The sequence below is a fragment of the Oncorhynchus mykiss genome, chromosome 17 (assembly GCF_057628025.1).
Source record: "Oncorhynchus mykiss isolate SJ-2025 chromosome 17, ASM5762802v1, whole genome shotgun sequence".
In the NCBI taxonomy this organism is placed as follows: Eukaryota; Metazoa; Chordata; class Actinopteri; order Salmoniformes; family Salmonidae; genus Oncorhynchus; species Oncorhynchus mykiss.
Window position 1 is genome coordinate 20,614,544 of NC_143038.1, and position 18,636 is coordinate 20,633,179.

General features: G+C 40.1%; 1 protein-coding gene and 1 long non-coding RNA gene across 5 annotated transcripts in view; one reads left to right on the plus strand and one right to left on the minus strand.

The window, feature by feature from the left end:
* LOC110493893 (cadherin-22) overlaps positions 1-18,636 on the minus strand; it is a 307,060-nt gene that overhangs the window by 44,640 nt on the left and 243,784 nt on the right. For all 3 annotated transcript variants that reach the window (XM_021568462.3, XM_090205033.1, XM_036949887.2), the window contains one exon: positions 18,431-18,567. In XM_021568462.3, coding sequence (XP_021424137.1) covers positions 18,431-18,567 — 137 coding nt within the window. The remainder of the gene's footprint in view (positions 1-18,430; positions 18,568-18,636) is intronic.
* On the plus strand, positions 1,851-11,060 carry LOC149975857 (uncharacterized). 2 transcript variants are annotated; one of them, XR_016487808.1, is made up of 3 exons: positions 1,851-1,983; positions 2,352-2,413; positions 10,935-11,060. It is a non-coding gene; the product is annotated as an uncharacterized LOC149975857 (long non-coding RNA). The 2 variants fall into 2 exon arrangements; XR_016487807.1 differs by lacking the exon at positions 10,935-11,060 and adding an exon at positions 3,162-3,269.

An 18,636-nucleotide genomic window follows, 5' to 3' on the forward strand; every position in this document is an offset into this window, starting at 1 on the left:
GTTAAAAGGAACCACCAGCTTTCATATGTTCTGTCACGCCCTGGCCATAGAGAGGCTTTTATTCTCTATTTTGGTTAGGCTAGGGTGTGACTAGGGTGGGCATTCTATGTTAATTTTCTATGTTTTGTATTTCTTTGTTGTTTGGCTGGTGTGGTTCTCAATCAGAGGCAGATGTATATCGTTGTCTCTGATTGAGAACCATAAATAGGTAGCTTTTTCCCACTGGGTTTTTGTGGGTAGTTGCTTTCTGTTTCTGTGTCTGCACCAGACAGAACTATTTGGGTTGTTCTCTTTGTTGTTTTGCTTTTCAGTGTTCAGTTCAACTAATAAAGCATGAACACGTACCACGCTGCACCTTGGTCCTCACCTTCTTCCACCAACAGCCGTTACAGAACTACCAACCACCAAAGGACAAAGCAGCATGGAAAAGAGGACTGGACAATGGAGGACATTCTGGACGGGAAGGGATCCTACACATGGGAGGAGATCCTGGCTGGAAGGGATCGCCTCCCATGGGAACAGGTGGAGAGCCAGGAGAGCAAAGGCAGCAGAAGAAGGGAACCAGCGGTATGAGGGAACACGGTTGGCCAGGAAGCACGAGAGGCAGCCCCCAAAAATGTTTTTGCGGGGGGCACCTGGGGAGTGTGGCGGAGTCAGGTTGGAGACCTGAGCCCACTCCCCGTGCTTACTGTGGCACGCATGGGATTGCTCAGGCCCCATGCTATGGGGCGATGCGCACTGTGTCTCAGCCGAGCATTCATAGGCCGGTGTGCTCGGTGCCAGCGTCCCGCATTTGCCGGGTGGAAGCTGGCTTCCAGACAGAACGGGTGGGGCCAGCTCTGCGCTCGAGACTGCAAGTGCGCCTCCACGGCCCCTCAACCGTAAGGCTCTCCAGAGGGTAGTGAGGTCTGCACAACGCATCACCGGGGGCAAACTACCTGCCCTCCAGGACACCTACACCACACGATGTCACAGGAAGGCCATAAAGATCATCAAGGACATCAACCACCCGAGCCACTGCCTGTTCACCCCGCTATCATCCAGAAGGCGAGGTCAGTACAGGTGCATCAAAGCTGGGACCGAGAGACTGAAAAACAGCTTCTATCTCAAGGCCATCAGACTGTTAAACAGCCACCACTAACACTGAGTGGCTGCTGCCAACACACTGACACTGACACAACTCCAGCCACTTTAATAATGGGAATTGATGGGAAATGATGTAAATATATCACTAGCCACTTTAACCAGTTAGAGCTCTAGGGGCGCTATTTCATTTTTGGATAAAAAACGTTCCCGTTTTAAGCGCGATATTTTGTCACGAAAAGATGCTCGACTATGCATATTCTTGACAGTTTTGGAAAGAAAACACTCTGAAGTTTCAGAATCTGCAAAGATTTTGTCTGTAAGTGCCCCAGAACTCATTCTACAGGCGAAACCAAGATGATGCATCACCCAGGAATTAGCAGAATTTCTGAAGCTCTGTTTTCCATTCTCTCCTTATATGGCTGTGATTGCGCAAGGAATGAGCCTACACTTTCTGTCGTTCGCCCAAGGTCTTAGCAGCATTGTGACGTATTTGTAGGCATATCATTGGAAGATTGGCCATAAGAGACTACATTTTCCAGAGGTCCGCCCGGTGTCCTTTGTCTAAATTTGTGCGTAATCTTCAGGTGCGGTCATTTTCTCCTGGGATTCAGGAGAGAAAGCATGTTTCCAAGAACGATGTATCAATGAAGAGATATGTGAAAAACACCTTGAGGCTTGATTCTAAAAAACGTTTGCCATGTTTTCAGTCGATATTATGGAGTTAATTTGGAAAAAAGTTTGCGTTTTGAGGACTGAATTTATGGATTTTTTTTGGTAGCCAAATGTGATGTATAAAACGGAGCTATTTCTAATACACAAGGAATCTTTTTGGAAAAACTGAGCATCTGCTATCTAACTGAGAGTATCCTCATTGAAAACATCAGAAGTTCTTCAAAGGTAAATGATTTTATTTGAAGGCTTTTATGTTTTTGTTAATGTTGCGTGCTGGATGCTAACGCTAATGCTAACGCTAAATGCTAACGCGAAATGCTAACTCTAGCTAGCTACTTTTACACAAATGATTGTTTTCCTATGGTTGAGAAGCATATTTTGAAAATCTGAGATGACAGTGTTGTTTACAAAAGGCTAAGCTTGAGAGATGGCATATTTATTTCATTTCATTTGCGATTTTCATAAATAGTTAACGTTGTGTTATGCTAATGAGCTTGCTGATAGATTTACACAATCCTGGATACAGGGGTTTTTTCATAGCTAAACGTGACGCAGAAAACGGAGCGATTTGTCCTAAACAAATAATCTTTCAGGAAAAACTGAACATTTGCTATCTGAGAGTCTCCTCAATGAAAACATCTGAAGTTCTTCAAAGGTAAATGATTTTTTTGAATGCTTTTCTGTTTTTTTGTGTAAATGTTGCCAGCTGAATGCTAATGCTAAATGCTACGTTAGCCATCAATACTGTTACACAAATGATTGTTTTGCAATGGTTGAGAAGCATATTTTGAAAATCTGAGATGACAGTGTTGTTAACAAAAGGCTAAGCTTGAGAGCTAGCATATTTATTTCATTTCATTTGCGATTTTCATGAATAGTTAACGTTGCGTTATGGTAATGAGCTTGAGTCTGTATTCACGAACCCGGATCCGGGATGGGGAGATCAGAAAGGTTAAACAATGCTACCTTATATAAATGTTACTTACCCTACATTATTCATCTCATATGCATACGTATATACTGTACTCTATATCATCGACGGTATCCTTATGTAATACATGTATCACTAGCCACTTTATACTATACTATGCCACTTTGTTTACATACTCATCTCATTTGTACATACTGTACTCGATACCATCTACTGTATCTTGCCTATGCTGCTCTGTACCATCACTCATTCATATATCCTTATGTACATATTCTTTATCCCCTTACACTGTGTACAAGACAGTAGTTTTGGAATTGTTAGTTAGATTACTTGTTATTACTGCATTGTCGGAACTAGAAGCACAAGCATTTCGCTACACTCGCATTAACATCTGCTAACCATGTGTATGTGACAAATAAAATTTGATTTGATTTGATTTGATTTGTATTCACCGCCTGTCCGGCGCTGCCAGAGTCTCCCGCCTGTCCGGCGCTGCCAGAGTCTCCCGCCTGTCCGGCGCTGCCAGAGTCTCCCGCCTGTCCGGGGTCGGCGGCGAGGGTCCCCACTCCGCACCAGAGGCACCACCTAAGTGGGCCAAGTCAAAGGTGGAGCGGGGTCCACATCCCGCACCAGAGCCGCCGCCGTAAAGAAGGCCCACCCGGACCCTCCCCTTTAGAGTAATATCTGAAATTCTTGAACAATATAGCCTAAATGTACACTGTGACGGTTATAATCTCCACTGGCATAGCCAGAAGAGGACTGGCCACCCCTCAGAGCCTTGTTCCCCTCTAGGTTTCTTCCTATGTTCCTGCCTTTTCTAGGGAGTTTTTCCTAGCCACCATGCTTCTACATCTGCATTGCTCTGCTGATGTAAAATGGGCTTTATAAGTACATTTTATTGATTGATTTATTGACCAACGACCAGTCATCAGCATTGGCATGCAAGGGCGGGCTCTCATATCCAGATGAGTGACCATAAAGTTATTGTTTAATTTTCTTAGGTGTTGCTTGGCAAAACCAGAGTAGCCGACCTAGTAGCCGACGAAATGAATTACGATATTTGTGAGGAAGAAAAAGGCCACCGGCAGATCATGCTTTCCATCTGATCCCGCAGCCCTTGCTGCATACAGGCAGGCCGTATAATCTGGCTTAATCTGGACTCCAGAGAAGTGACAAGACGACATGATATTCCTAGTTTATATTGACTGCTAACTTGAATAACGTTCAGCTCAAAATGCAGCTGTAAAATGCAGTGTATTTCTGTATCTTGAGTTTTGAAAATGCATCCCTGTTTATGGCTGTAATAACAGGCTACATTTGCGCAGTGATCGTTTGCACGTGTTCTCCCTGTACATATGCAGCTCCAATTTTTTTGGGGGGTGATCAACAATTGTAACTATTTACGATGCAAGCTCACCAGCAATGGGGCATCAAGCAGCAATTACTAGCGTAGGCCTACTGGTCTTTTGGTATGTCAAAATAGCTTGATATTTATAATTTACTTATGAAGCTTGCATTTGGAATTTGTTGTTCAAATTAATTATTACATAATGTGGACAAAATAATGAAAAGGGCTGTCTGGTAGCCTCAAAAATAGACAAATACTTAATGACCCTGGGACTGTAAAAAACACTGTTTTGAGACACTAAGCATCAAAGCTTTCACGTGTCAGATCTCACCTTAAAGGTACAGAGTATCAAAATCCTGAGCCATTTATAAATCTGTTTTTTAGGGGGGTGCAATTGCTGATAGAACATTATGGCTCTGAAATGTAAATCTGGGTTCAGATCATACTGTTCTATCACTGTAGGACGGCTCCTAATAATGTCTGGAATGGATTCAATGGAATGGTATCAAACATGTTTTTTATAATTGTATTAAACCTCTTAAGTCGACCCCCTACTTTTTCGAACATTCTGTTAAAAATCGCGCAACATTTCAGCGTCCTGCTACTCATGCCAGGAATATAGTATATGCATATGATTAGTATGTGTGGATAGAAAATACTCTCACGTTTCTAAAACTGGTTAAATCACGGCTGTGACTATAACAGAGCGTGTGTTTCATCGAAAAGCGCAAGAAAAACTGGTCACTGAAAACTGGAAAAAATATCCATGCGCCACTTGCATGTATTGTTTAAGGGACACCAATAAATGGGTCCGAGATTGCAATTCCTACAGCTTCCACACGATGTCGCCAGTCTTGTCAATTTCCTGGGAGTTATTTCTTGGTCAAACAAAGGAGAGAGATTCCATTTCGGCCGGTCTCCGACAGGACGTTTTGGAAGAGAGATTTCCCGAACATGATTTGAAGACGTGGAGGTATTGAATACACTTCGCCCCGTGATCAATTTGATATGTTATTAACGTTTACTAATACCTAAAGTTGGATTACAAAAGTATTTCGAAGTGTTTTGTGAAAGTTTATCGTTGACTTTTTTAATTTTAAAAAATGACGCTGCGTTTTGAAACAGTGTTTTTTTCTGAATCACACAGTTTCCATAGATGGATATTTTGGGTATATATGGACCGATTTAATCGAAAAAAAGACCCAATAGTGATGTTTATGGGGCATATAGGAAAACAAAGAAGCTCGTCAAAGGTAATTAATGTTTTATATTTTATTTCTGCTATTTGTGTAGCGCCGGCTACGCTAATTATTTTGTTTACGTCGCCTTCAGGTATTTCGGGGTGTTGCATGCTATCAGATAATAGCTTCTCATGCTTTCGCCGAAAAGCATTTTAAAAATCTGACTTGTTGGCTAGATTCACAACGAGCGTAGCTTTAATTCAATACCCTGTATGTGTGTTTTAATGAACTTTTGAGTTTTAACGAGTACATTTAGCATTTAGCATAGCGCATTTGCATTTCCAGGTGTCTAGATGGGACGTCTGCGTGTCGGGTGGGAGTAAGAGGTTTTAATGTATTATTATTGTTTTATTTGTATATTTTCCTTTTATGTATACAAATGTAGAGGGTGGATCAGCTTTAATATTGTGGATATATTGTTGCTTCCATCAATGTAATTGTATGCATCATTTCCAATATCCCATATATTTTTGGGGTATACAGTTGAAGTCGGAAGTTCACATACACTTTAGCCAAATACATGTAAACTCAGTTTTTCACAATTCCTGACATTTAATCCTATTGAAAATTCCCTGTTTTAGGTCAGTAAGGATCACCACTTTACAATCAGATGCTTCTCAAATATGCCCTCTGGTGGTCAAACTAGCAATAACTTGCAGTAACAGAAAAAATGGCTGCGTGCCACAGAATGCTGCAGCAGCACACAAGGTGAGCCGCAGTACGACGCAACTTTTAAAGGAGGAACCATTGTAAGTGTCACATGATCTGTCACATGACCTCAGTATATTTACACCTGTTCTGAAAGGCCTCAGAGTCTGCAACACCACTAAGCAACGGGCACCACCAAGCAAGCGGCACTATGAAGATCAAGGAGCTCTCCAAACAGGTCAGGGACAAAGTTGTGGAGAAGTACAGATCAAGGTTGAGTTATAAAAAAAATCTGAATCTTTGAACATCCCATGGAGCACCATTAAATCCATTATTAAAAACTGGAAAGAATATAACACCACAGCAAACCTGCCAAGAGAGGGCTGCCTACCAAAACACATGGAGCAGGCAAGGAGGGCATTGATCAGAGAGACAACAAAGACCAAAGATAACCCTGAAGGAGCTGCAGTGGAGATTGGAGTAACTGTCCACAGGACCACTTTAAGCTGTACACTCCACAGACCTGGGCTTTACGGAAGAGTGTCCATAAAAAAAGCAAACATGTTTGGTGTTTGCCAAAGGGCATTTGGGAGACTCCCCAAACATAAGGAAGAAGGTACTCTGGTAAGGTTGAGACTAAATGTGAGCTTTTTGGCCATCAAGGAAAACACCATGTCTGGCGCAAACCCAACATCTCTCATCGCCCCAAGATCAACATCCCCACAGTGAAGCATGGTGGTGGCAGCATCATGGTGTGGGGATGTTTTTCATCGACAGGGACTGGGAAACTGGTCAGAATTGAAGAAATTATGGATGGTGCTAAATACAGGGAAATTATTGAGGGAAACCTGTTTCAGTCTTCCAGAGATTTGAGACTGGGACGGAGGTTCACCTTCCAGCAGGACAATGACACTAAGCATACTGCTAAAGCAACACTTGAGTGGTTTAAGGGGAAACATTTAAATGTCTTGGAAGGGCCTAGTCAAAGAACAGACCTCAATCCAATTGAGAATCTGTGGTATGACTTAAAGATTGCTGTACACCAGTGGAACCCATCAAACTTGAAGGAGCTGGAGCAGATTTGATTTGAAGAACGGGCAAAAATCCCAGTGGCTAGATGTGCCAAACTTATAGAGACATACTCCAAGAGACTTACAGCTGTAATTGCTGCAAAAGGTGGCTCTACAAAGTATTGACTTGGGGGGGGGGGGGGGTGAATAGTTATGCACGCACAAGTTTTCAGTTTAAAAAAAATGTATTTCTTGTTTGTTTCACAATAACAAATATTTTGCATCTTCAAAGTGGTAGGCATGTTGTGTAAGTCAAATGATACAACCCCCCCAAAAATATATTTTAATTCCTGGTTGAAAGGCAACAAAATAGGAAAAATGCAAAAAGGGGTGATTACTTTCGCAAGCCACTGTATATAGAGATACAGTTGAAGTCGGAAGTTTACATACACTTAGGTTGGAGTCATTATAACTAGTTGTTCAACCTCTCCACACATTTCTTGTTAATTAACAAACGATAGTTTTGGCAAGTCGGTTAGGACATCTACTTTGTAAATAACACAACTCATTTTTCCAACAATTGTTTACAGACATATTATTTCAATGTATCACAATTCCAGTGGATCAGAAGTTTACATACACAAAGTCGACTGTGCCTTTAATCAGCTTGGAAAATTCCAGAAAATTATGTCATGGCTTTAGAAGCTTCTGACAGGCTAATCGACATCATTTGAGTCAATTGGAGGTGTACCCGTGGATGTATTTCAAGGCCTACCTTCAAACTCAGTGCCTCTTTGCTTGACATCATGGCAAAATCAAAAGAAATCAGCCAAGCCAAAACAATTGTAGACCTCCACAAGTCTAGTTCATCCTTGGGAGCAATTTCCAAATGCTTGAAGGTACATTCATCTGTACATATGTAAACTCGATGGGACCACGCATCCATCATACCGCTCAGGAAGGAGACGTGTTCTGTCTCCTAGAGATTAACGTACTTGGTGCGAAAAGTGCAAATCAATCCCAGAACAACAGCAAAGAACCTTGTGAAGATGCGGTAGGAAACAAATACAAAAGTATCTATATCCACAGAAAAACAAGTCGTATTGTCGTCTAATTCTGATTATTCCCCAACAGTATATAGACATAATCTGAAAGGCCGCTCAGCAAGGAAGAAGCCACGTGCCTATTTATATAATGAATATGAGTTTAGGCGGCTAAAATGATTATTAAATATTAAAGCTTTAAACCTCTCACTAAAAGCTTCACTCATACATAAGTTATACTTAAACCCAAAACGTTTCTCCAGGAGATTATTAAGAAAGGCTCGTCCTTTGTTCAAAAACTTCTAATTTCCGACTAATTGAAAACAACAAAGTATCGCCCTTTCTTAAACAAGCCATACAAAGCTGGTTACAATTTCAGTTTTATCCTCCAGAAAAGATAGAACAAATATTACAACAAATGTTATGGTTAAACTCAAATATACTGATTAATAAAAAAACATTCTTTATGGAAAAAATATTTTAAAATGCTATTATATTTATTAATGATATTAGGAATAGAAACAGAGGAGTTATGTCACATGCAGCTATCAAAAATATATGTGAATATCTGCTCAATCTAAACTAACAACCAACTGATTGCAGTACTACCACAAAAATGGAGGAGGCAAGTGGAAAATAGAGAAGGTTGGGGATTTGTTTGCCTGACATATATTAAAGATACAAATTGGCTGAAAGGAACTGGCATAAATATAAAAATATACCAGTTTCATTTGAGGACAAAAATGTTGATCTCTGCGCCATACAGGTTGCAAAATAAATGGGAAGGATTTTCGATGTACCAATTCCATGGCACATGGTACAAAAAACTACACTTGATTCAATTAAGATTTTAAAGTTAAATTATTATATAAAATCACTGCCACCAACAGAATGCATAATTTCAGTCTCAGCTCTGTAGATTTTGCTGCGAAGAGACAGAATCAATAGATAATTTACTCTGGTATTTTTTTTATTTGACCAGGCAAGTCAGTTAAGAACAAACTCTATTTACAATGACGGCCTACCAGGGAAAAGTGCCTTATCAGGGGAGAATGACAGATTTTTTCAAATCTGGTTGTGTTACAAACAAAACAGTTGATTGCAATGAAACCAAACATGACTGGAAAAGTCATGTTTTGTGTGTGTATATACCTCAAATGTGTCGTCGAAAATGCAATGAGACGAAATTCACGACACAAGCGGTTCACAAAATGTTTCGTGTTAGGCTATAAAAATGGATTTTATCAAACAAAGGACCATTCATTGTGTAACAAAGAGCATTGGGATTGCAAACAGAGGAAGATCGTCAAAGGTAAACAATTTATTTTATTGCAGTTTGTGATTTTGTTACGCCTGTGCTGGTTGAAATAGTTGTTTTTTATGGGGCTCTATCCTCAGATAATCGCATCGTATCCTTTCGCAGTAAATCATTTTTTAAATCTGACAACGCAGTTGGATTAGCAAGATTCTAGGCTTTCGAAACATGTGAGACACTTGTATTTTCATGAATGTTTAATATGACTTAATATGACTTACGTAGCGATCACTGTATGTTGTTGTATTTCATCCCGCTAACGGGTTCTGTGCACAGATAGGTTAAGAAATGCATTATGATCATCAGACAATTTATTATCATCACTGAACAATGAAGTGACAACATAATTCACTTAAATATTTCTGACATGGAAGTTTTCGCTGGCGTGCAATTATTGCTGGCTAGACTAGCCTAGACCATACGTAGAGGGAGATGGCAAAGATGTATTCTGATTGGTCCATCTGTATTTGTTAAGACTTGTGCTTGGATTGCAGATAGAACCTCTACTTACACATCATCATCTGCACATCTATCACTCCAGTGTTAATGCTAAATTGTAATTATTTCGCATCTGGCCAATTTATTGCCTTTACCCCCCTACTCTTCCACATTTGCACATACTGTCCATAGATTTTTTCTATTGACTGTATGTTTGTTTACATGTTGTTGTTTTTGTTGCACTGCTTTGCTTTATCTCGCCCAGGTCGCAGTTGTAAATGAGAACTTGTTCTCAACTGGCCTACCTGGTAAAATAAAGGTGAAATAAAAAAATATATACAAACATATCGCCAAGTTCAAATGGGTTTATACAGATACACAACTTGGAATTGACTTGAGACTCGGCCTGTTCTACTTGTGACTCGACTTGAGATTCGTACCTTCTGACTTGTGACTTACTTGTGACTCAAATAATAGTGACTTGGTCCCACCTCTGGATTACAGCCTTACTCAATATTGTTAGACATGGTAGTGGATGAGGTGAGTTTCCTCTGAACAATGTAAAGATCTTGTGTATTTGGATGTAAATCCAAATCCAGCGCTATTTACAGTCCATTATATACAAATGGCTGACATGATATATTCATCATAAATACAATAAATTGTAAGTCATTTCGAAAGTTCTAAATATCCCTAAAAGCTATTCTTGATAAGGACATTATAGATAATACAATCACATAGATGAAACAGTCACAGACACAGGTCAGTGGCTCTGATGCACATCTGATGTACGGTGCATCATCTGTCTGAAATGTCCTAGAAACTGCACACCATTACTAAATGAATCCAACAATAATTTCCTCTTTTGTATAATTTCCTTTCTCATTTTAACTGTTACACAGGCTACCACAAGTGTGTTGTATACGATTAGATAAAAGTTTCGCTATCTGTCTAATTTCTATTCATTTTCTACGGTTGCAACTTTTGAAAGATATTTCCGTGTGAGGAAGCAGTCTGCACCAGGTCAGGGAAATGTGAAACCTACGCTGTAAAAAGTATTTTGTACTCTGGTATCTTTTAACCCTAAGGGTGGGAATATAATTTTTTTCCATTTACCTGTCTCGAAAAATACAGTTTTGCAATGTGATATGCTCACTATCACAGGTCTCTGAAATGATGTGTCAGTCTTCCTACTCTGATAGGATTCTGCACCGAAAGCAGGTCTGTCAGGAGTCTGCAGAAGATGCAAAAGGCTGCTCATGACACTACAACTCAAGTCCTCAGTCTCCCATCGAGGGAAGGACTACATGTACCGCAGAGGAGCCGCCTTTATGATGCGTTCATGCACAAGTTGGAACTAAGAAACTCTGAAATATCCAACTTGGAAACAGAGGATGTAACGATGCTACCCGAGTTTCCAACTCATATTTAACACTCCGGTTATAAACTGTTTTGGATGTTGGAGGTTCTGAGTTTATACGTGTTTTAATAAAAATAATTAAGCGTATGTGAATGCAAACAATTTAGTTGACACACTGTATATTCGCTAACTCTGATATGGAGAGTATGTGGTATGACTTCCTCTGACATGGAGAAATAATAGTTAAAAATATTCTGAGTTAGGTTTTTCTGGCCTTGCTCATTACTAATCAGGGTCAATCACCCATGCAACATGATGACCAACCATGGACCTCATTTCATCAAGGAAGAAATCAACAGGGCTGATGAAGCAATCACAGGGCATTAACATTTTCACACATGAGTTCCAGCTATCTCTAACCGTCGCCCCTGCAGGAGTTTTTTCATGCGTGTGATGTTAGAATACTCTCACTGTTCCAAAATGTGAATGTTACACAACAGGACAATTAGTTACCCATGCTGCCCTCAAACCAAGGCAAGCTGACTGCTAATTATCAATATGCTATGTTTCAACTTGTCAATTTCAAATTATTTTCTAACAAGTTTTATTTTCTAACAACTATTTGAATTGAGGTGTGTTCCGCCTCCTCGTTAATTCGCATAATAAGTATCCCATTTCACTCTTGCAAACAATTTATGTTTGAGACTTTACTGAACAGACAAACTTCTCTCTTCAACGTGAGCCCAAGCTCTCCCTGAGTGTTTACCCAGATCAAATATGAAGACATTGCGCATCTCTAGTCAGAACAGGCCTTACACAAACATTTTCCCCCACCACATTTTCTGGCTGGCACTTGTATTGCCTTCATGGTTGTTTGTCTTACAAATTGGACTTTGGACATGTGTGCGTTCCTATCAAAGTAAGTAGCTTACTTTCTGTATAACCTGTTTCTGCTGTAGCACACCATATGTATGTATGGATCATAATGTATTTACTGTTTTATTAACATGTTTTCAAGTACTGGTGACAAATCATGAATTCCGATACTTGCAATGATTGTAATGGACGCATAGGATGTGTGTAAAATACTATAATGTTGTTCCGATTATGATGAGCTAATGCTAAGCTATTTCCTGGCTATGTGTGGTGCCATGTTTGTTGACATCATACAATGCATTCTGTTTGTCACGTTAGCGTCTGTCAGACCAAAGATGTTATCACAAAGGTTAGTTCACTCGACTGACTTATGGTGCTTTCAAGACAACTGTGACGTCAATGATCTTCAGGTCAGAAAGTCGGAGTTTTAGAAAGAGGCCCGAGTTCCCGAGTTGGAATTCTGAATTGAAGGACCATTCAAAACTTTTTTTTCTCCTTTGAGTTCCCAGTTGTCTTGATCGCGGTATCAGATCGTAACTTTGGTACCTCAGGGTTGCCAGCTCAGATCCCCCTTTCCAAGGGGGTTATTTTTATTTATATATTTTATATAACCTTCTCTTGTGTTTGTCCCCCATTTATTGATCAATTACCCATCATAGCAGTATATTATGCATTATATCCCCCCACGATACCTTCTCCCATTTCTACCCCCCACAGACTTACAAATCCCCCTAAAATTGTTCAGCCCTGTTTAGCTTTTGTGCTATGGTTAGGCTAGGTAGTAGGCTAGTATTTGATGTGATGATCTGTGAGGTTAAACATTGTATTTGCTTTGTGATTTGTCAAAAACGGTAAAGACTTGTCAAGACATGTGCTCCGGTTCTTGTATATACTGTAACAAGTACATCAATGATTTGTAATATGCTGAAAAGTGTCTAAACAAAGTTGATATTTTTCAGGCAATGAGCGAAGCCATCTTTGACTTTGTTTATTTGTATTTTATAGTGGATGGCATTCTGGGATTAGTTTGTTTTCATGAATTTAGCTGCCGTTAGCTTAGCTGACATGCATTTATTTTCTAAACAGCATTACATTAGTCTCTTTAGTCTCACCATTAGTCTCACCAGAGATGTGGTACATTGTAAACTGGTTTAGCTTTTAGGTCACTAACCTGTTATTTAGACTGGTTTATGGAAGGAGTTTGGCTGTGGATGTGTGATGCTTGGATGATGAAGTTCACATTTATCTTTTACAATAAAAGGTACAATTGAGGAATACAGTTTAAGACCTTCATTTTTCATCAGTACAAAATAATATTTAGATGCTGTTTCAGACAACAATGGTGTTTAGACTTGTTTGTTGCATCATACGTTCTGTTGCTACTGTTTCAATCACGTATTTGAGATCGTACGCTGCAGTGACCACTTAATAATGACCACAAATATGTGATTGTACGCGTCAAAGGGTTAAGGTCAATACTGGAGTTGGGGAATAATGAGGTCATGTTATTTTACTGTAACCTTAAATTGGCCTCATTCAATTCAACCTTTTGCCACTCCAATGGTAATTCATCGAAGAGTCATAAAACCAAGTTGCGCAAAACTTCTCCTCAGTGTCTTCGGGACTGGATGAGCCACTGGTGATAAGAAACATTTGGATAGAATTTCTGATGAAATCAAGCATCGACTTTGTTTGTCTGGGCTTTTTTTTGGGAGATGCAAGGAAGGGCCCTGTGTTTATGCTTGCTATGGGCTGAAATGACTGTCTCACACCCTTGAATGGTCAATTAACATAAAAAATGTGCCTATGACATAATGCAACAAAGAGAAAGAGCACAAAAGCAAACAATTTGTCTTGAGAAATACAGCTCCAAGTAGATACTGAAAGACTCCCGAATTCAAATCTGCTTTAAATGTTTGCATAATAAGTTCAAATCAAATCAAATTTTAACACAACAGGAATAAAATACACTAGAAAGGAGCTTTATACAGGGAGTACCAGTACCAGATCAATGTGCAGAGGTACAATGTATTTGAGGTAGATACTGTATGTAAACTCAGCAAAAAAAGAAATGTCCTCTCACTATCAACTGTGTTTATTTTCAGCAAACTTAACATGTGTAAATATTTGTATGAACATAACAAGATTCAACAACTGAGACATAAACTGAACAAGTTACACAGACATGTGACTAACAGAAATGGAATAATGTGTACCTGAACAAAGGGGGGTCAAAATCAAAAGTAACAGTCAGTATCTGGTGTGGCCACCAGCTGCATTAAGTATTGCAGTGTATCTCCTCCTCATGGACAGCACCAGATTTGCCAGTTCTTGCTGTGAGATGTCACCCCACTCTTCCACCAAGGCACCTGTAATTTCCCGGACATTTTTGGGGGGAATGGCCTTAGTCCTCACCCTCCGATCCAACAGGTCCCAGACGTGCTCATTGGGATTGAGATCCGGGCTCTTCGCTTAGCCATGGCAAAAGACTGACATTCCTGTCTTGCAGGATATCACACAGTATGTCTGGTGGCATTGTCATGCTGGAGGGTCATGTCAGGATGAGCCTGCAGGAAGGGTACCACATGAGGGAGGAGGATGTCTTCCCTAGAACGCACAGTGTTGAGATTGCCTGCAATGACAACAAGCTCAGTCTGATGATGCTGTGACACATTGCCCCAGACCATGACAGACACTCCACCTCCAAATCGATCCCACTCCAGAGTATAGGCCTCGCGTGTAACGCTCATTCCTTCCACGATAAACGCGAATCGATCATCACCCCTGGTGAGACAAAACCACGACTCATCAGCGAAGAGCACTTTTTGCTCCAGCCTCTCTCAGCCTATTGCGGACAGTCTGAACACTGATGGAGGGATTGTGCTTTCCTGGTGTAACTCGTGCAGTTGTTGTTGTCATCTTGTACCTGTCCCGCAAGTGTGATGTTCGGATGGACCTATCCTGTGCAGGTGTTGTTACACATGGTCTGCTACTGTGAGGACGATCAGCTGTCCGTCCTGTCTCCCTGTAGCGCTGTCTTAGGCGTCTCACTGTACGGACATTGCAATTTATTGCCCTGGCCATATCTGCAGTCCTTGTGCCTCCTTGCAGCATGCCTAAGGCACATTCACGCAGATGAGCAGGGACCGTGTGCATCTTTCTTTTGGTGTTTTTCAGAGTCAGTAGAAAGGCCTCTTTAGTGTCCTACATTTTCATAACTGTGACCTACCGTCTGTAAACTGTTAGTGTCTAAATGACTGTTCCACAGGTGCATGTTCATTAATTGTTTGTGGTTCATTGAACAAGCATGGGTAACAGTGTTTAAACCCTTTACAATGAATATCTGTGAAGTTATTTGGATTTGTACAAAATATCTTTGTAAGACAGGGTCCTGAAAAGGGACGTTTCTTTTTTTGCTGAGGTTACATGAAGGCAGTGTAAAGTGACTAGGCATCAGGATAGATAATACCAAGAGTAAAATAAAGAACAGAGTAGCAGCAGCATATAATGAGTGTAAAAGTGTGTATAAGTGCTTGCTTCCAAGGCAAACAAGTGTGTCGCGTAGAGCACTTAAATAAGCATAATCCCAAACTACTATGAATAATTCCATTCATACACATATTTCTATAACATACAGTTAGGGCTATGTTTTTACAATTGCAGATGCAATATGTAACTTTTTGGGCAACTGACCAAATTCACATATAGAAATGTGAGTTATTGATCTGTCATTCTTAGTGAAAGCATGTTTTAGAAACGTTAGATCTATTCTATGTGCGTTATTTTTATGCATTATTTTCTTAAAGGTGCACTATGCAGAAATGCTTTGCCATTTACTGGTTGCTAAAATTCTATACTGAACAAAAATATAAACGCAACATGTAAAGTGTTGTTCCCATGTTTCATGTGCTGAAATAAAAGATCCCAGAAATGTGCCATTTACACAAAAAGCTTATTTCTCTCAAATTGTGTGCACAAATGTATTTACGTGCCTGGAAATTAGCATTTCTCATTTGCTAAAATAATCCATCCACCTGATAGGTGTGGCATATCAAGAAGCTGATTAAACAGAATGATCATTACAAAGGTGCACCTTGTGCTGGGGACAATAAAAGGGCACTCTAAAATGTGCAGTTTTGTCATACAACACAATGCCACTAAGTTTTGAGGGAGAGTGCAATTGACATGCTGACTGCAGGAATGTCCACCAGAGCTGTTGCCAAAGAATTTCATGTTAATTTATTTACCATAAGCCACCTCCAACGTCGTTTTAGAGAATTTGGCAGTACATCCAACCAGCCTCACAACCGCAGACCACGTGTAACCACGCCAGCCCAGGACCTCCATACCTGGACAGCTGATTAAACTGAGGAGTATTTCTGTCTGTAATAAAGCCCTTTTGTGGGGAAAACTTATTCTGATTGGCTGGGCCTGGCTCCCCAGTGGGTGGGCCTATGCCCTCCAAGGCCCACCCATGTCTGCACCCCTGCCCTGTCATGTGAAATCCATAGATTAAGGCCTGATTTCCTTATATGAACTTCAACTCAGTAATCGTTAAAATTGTTGCATGTTGCTTTTATATTTTTGTTATGTATAATAGTTTGCCTAGTTTCAGTTTGTGAGAAAACTGTGAAATACAGTACATTTTCCATAACCAGAAATATTGTATGTCCAGCTGTTTGAAGCTGGTGTACAAAATCAAAAGACGCAAAAACGAAACTTAAGAACACAAAGCATAGAAATAGAGCACAATAGAACAGATCTCCCGCGTCTTAGACTTGCTTTCAATGAGAATGACAGATCTATAAATCACACCTCTATGTGAATTTCGTCGAGTCATCCAAAAAGTTACATATTGTAGCTTTAAGTTTAGTTTTTCAGACTTTTATTTTGGGTTTTGTACACCAGCTTCAAACAGCTGAAAATATATTTCACAGCGGTTTAGATGGTACAATGATTCTCTACGCTATACATTGCTTGTTTTGTCACGTACACTGAAATTAGGCCAACTATTCGAATTTTAGCAACCGGGAGATTGCGGACCAATTTCTGCATGTTGCACCTTTAAGGGGGAAACACAAATACAAAGAGATGTAGAATTCAGTGTTGTTGTGCTGTAATACTTTCTTTCATCCTGTGCGGACAGGTAGGTATTACTAGCCAGATGCAGAATGCAAATCTCTTGTGCTTTGAATACAATCCCAAAATCACATCTGTCGAAGATTAGAAAAAGTACTGAGTGAATGCCTGTCCCTCCTCTTTGCTCCCCTAAGAACTAAACTAAGGAGGGACGGGCATTCACTCAGTACTTTTTCTAATCTTCGACAGATGTGATTTTGGGATTGTATTCAAAGCACAAGAATAGCTTGTCACCAGCTACTCCACAGTCAGGTTATTACATTCTTCATTTTCTTTGCTAATGAAAAAGTATTAGGCGAGACAAAACAACATTACAGGTGTTCTGCTTTCATGTTGGATTATGTGACAGCTTGGTTGGACGCTGATATTTGTCCGCCAACTGTGATTCCATATCAATATCATAATAATCACATCACGTTAGGCCCATTGATATTTGAAAAAAGAAAACAAACAAGCTTCAGGCTTGTATTATGTCAGTTATTATAGGGGCAGGGCTGGGTGTTATAAACTGTTATGACATATGCTATGTCATTCTCATGACAGTGTTATGTATCATGGCCCTGTGTCAGCCTCTCCATCAAAGGCTTATTAACGATTCTTAAAAACACTTTACTTAAAACATCCAGGTATAATGCTTTAAAAACGTGTTAGAAGCATGTACTGTATGAGCCTTTACAATATCTTATAAACGGGGTAGTTTGGGTTCTGGAGGCTGATTGTCTGAAAGCTATTGTATATCAGACATTATAAACTGGGTGGTTAGAGCCCTGAATGCTGATTGGCTGACAGCCGTGGTATATTAGACCGTATACCACGGGTATGACAAAGCATTTATTTTTAATGATCTAATTACATTGGAAACCAGTTTATAATAGCAATAAGGCACCTCGGGACTTTGTGGTATATGCACAATATACCACGGCTAAGTGCTGTATCCAGGCACTCCGCAACAAGAACAGCCCTTAGCCGTGGTATATTGGCCATATACCACACCCCATCGGGCCTTATTGCTTAAATATACCACAGGTATGACGCAAAAATGACTTGTTTATTGTTCTACTTATGTTGGTATGTTTATAATAACAATAAGGCACCTCAAGTGTTTGTGCTATATGGCCAATATACCACGTCTAAGTGTTGTATCCAGGCACTCTGTGTTGTGTCTTGCCTAAGAACAGCCCTTAGCCGTGTTATATTGGCCATATATTTATATCGGCACACTTCCTTAGACTTTATTGCTTAGTAATATAAGGCTTATGATATGTTATGTCTATCTATGCATACCATGCAATACAACATTATTTATAGTACTGTAGCATTTACCTGCTTCCACTGCCATCACAGTAATGTTGTGCCAGCCAGCCGTCTCTCGGTCCAGAATATTGCCCAGCGTGATGGCACCCGAAACTGGATCAATGTGGAAGATCTGCTCCTGGTCCGTACTCTGGTCAATAGAGTACCTGGTAGGGAGAGTGAGAAAAAAGGGGAATACATAATTGAATGGGGAGTCCATCTGCAATACTTTTTTA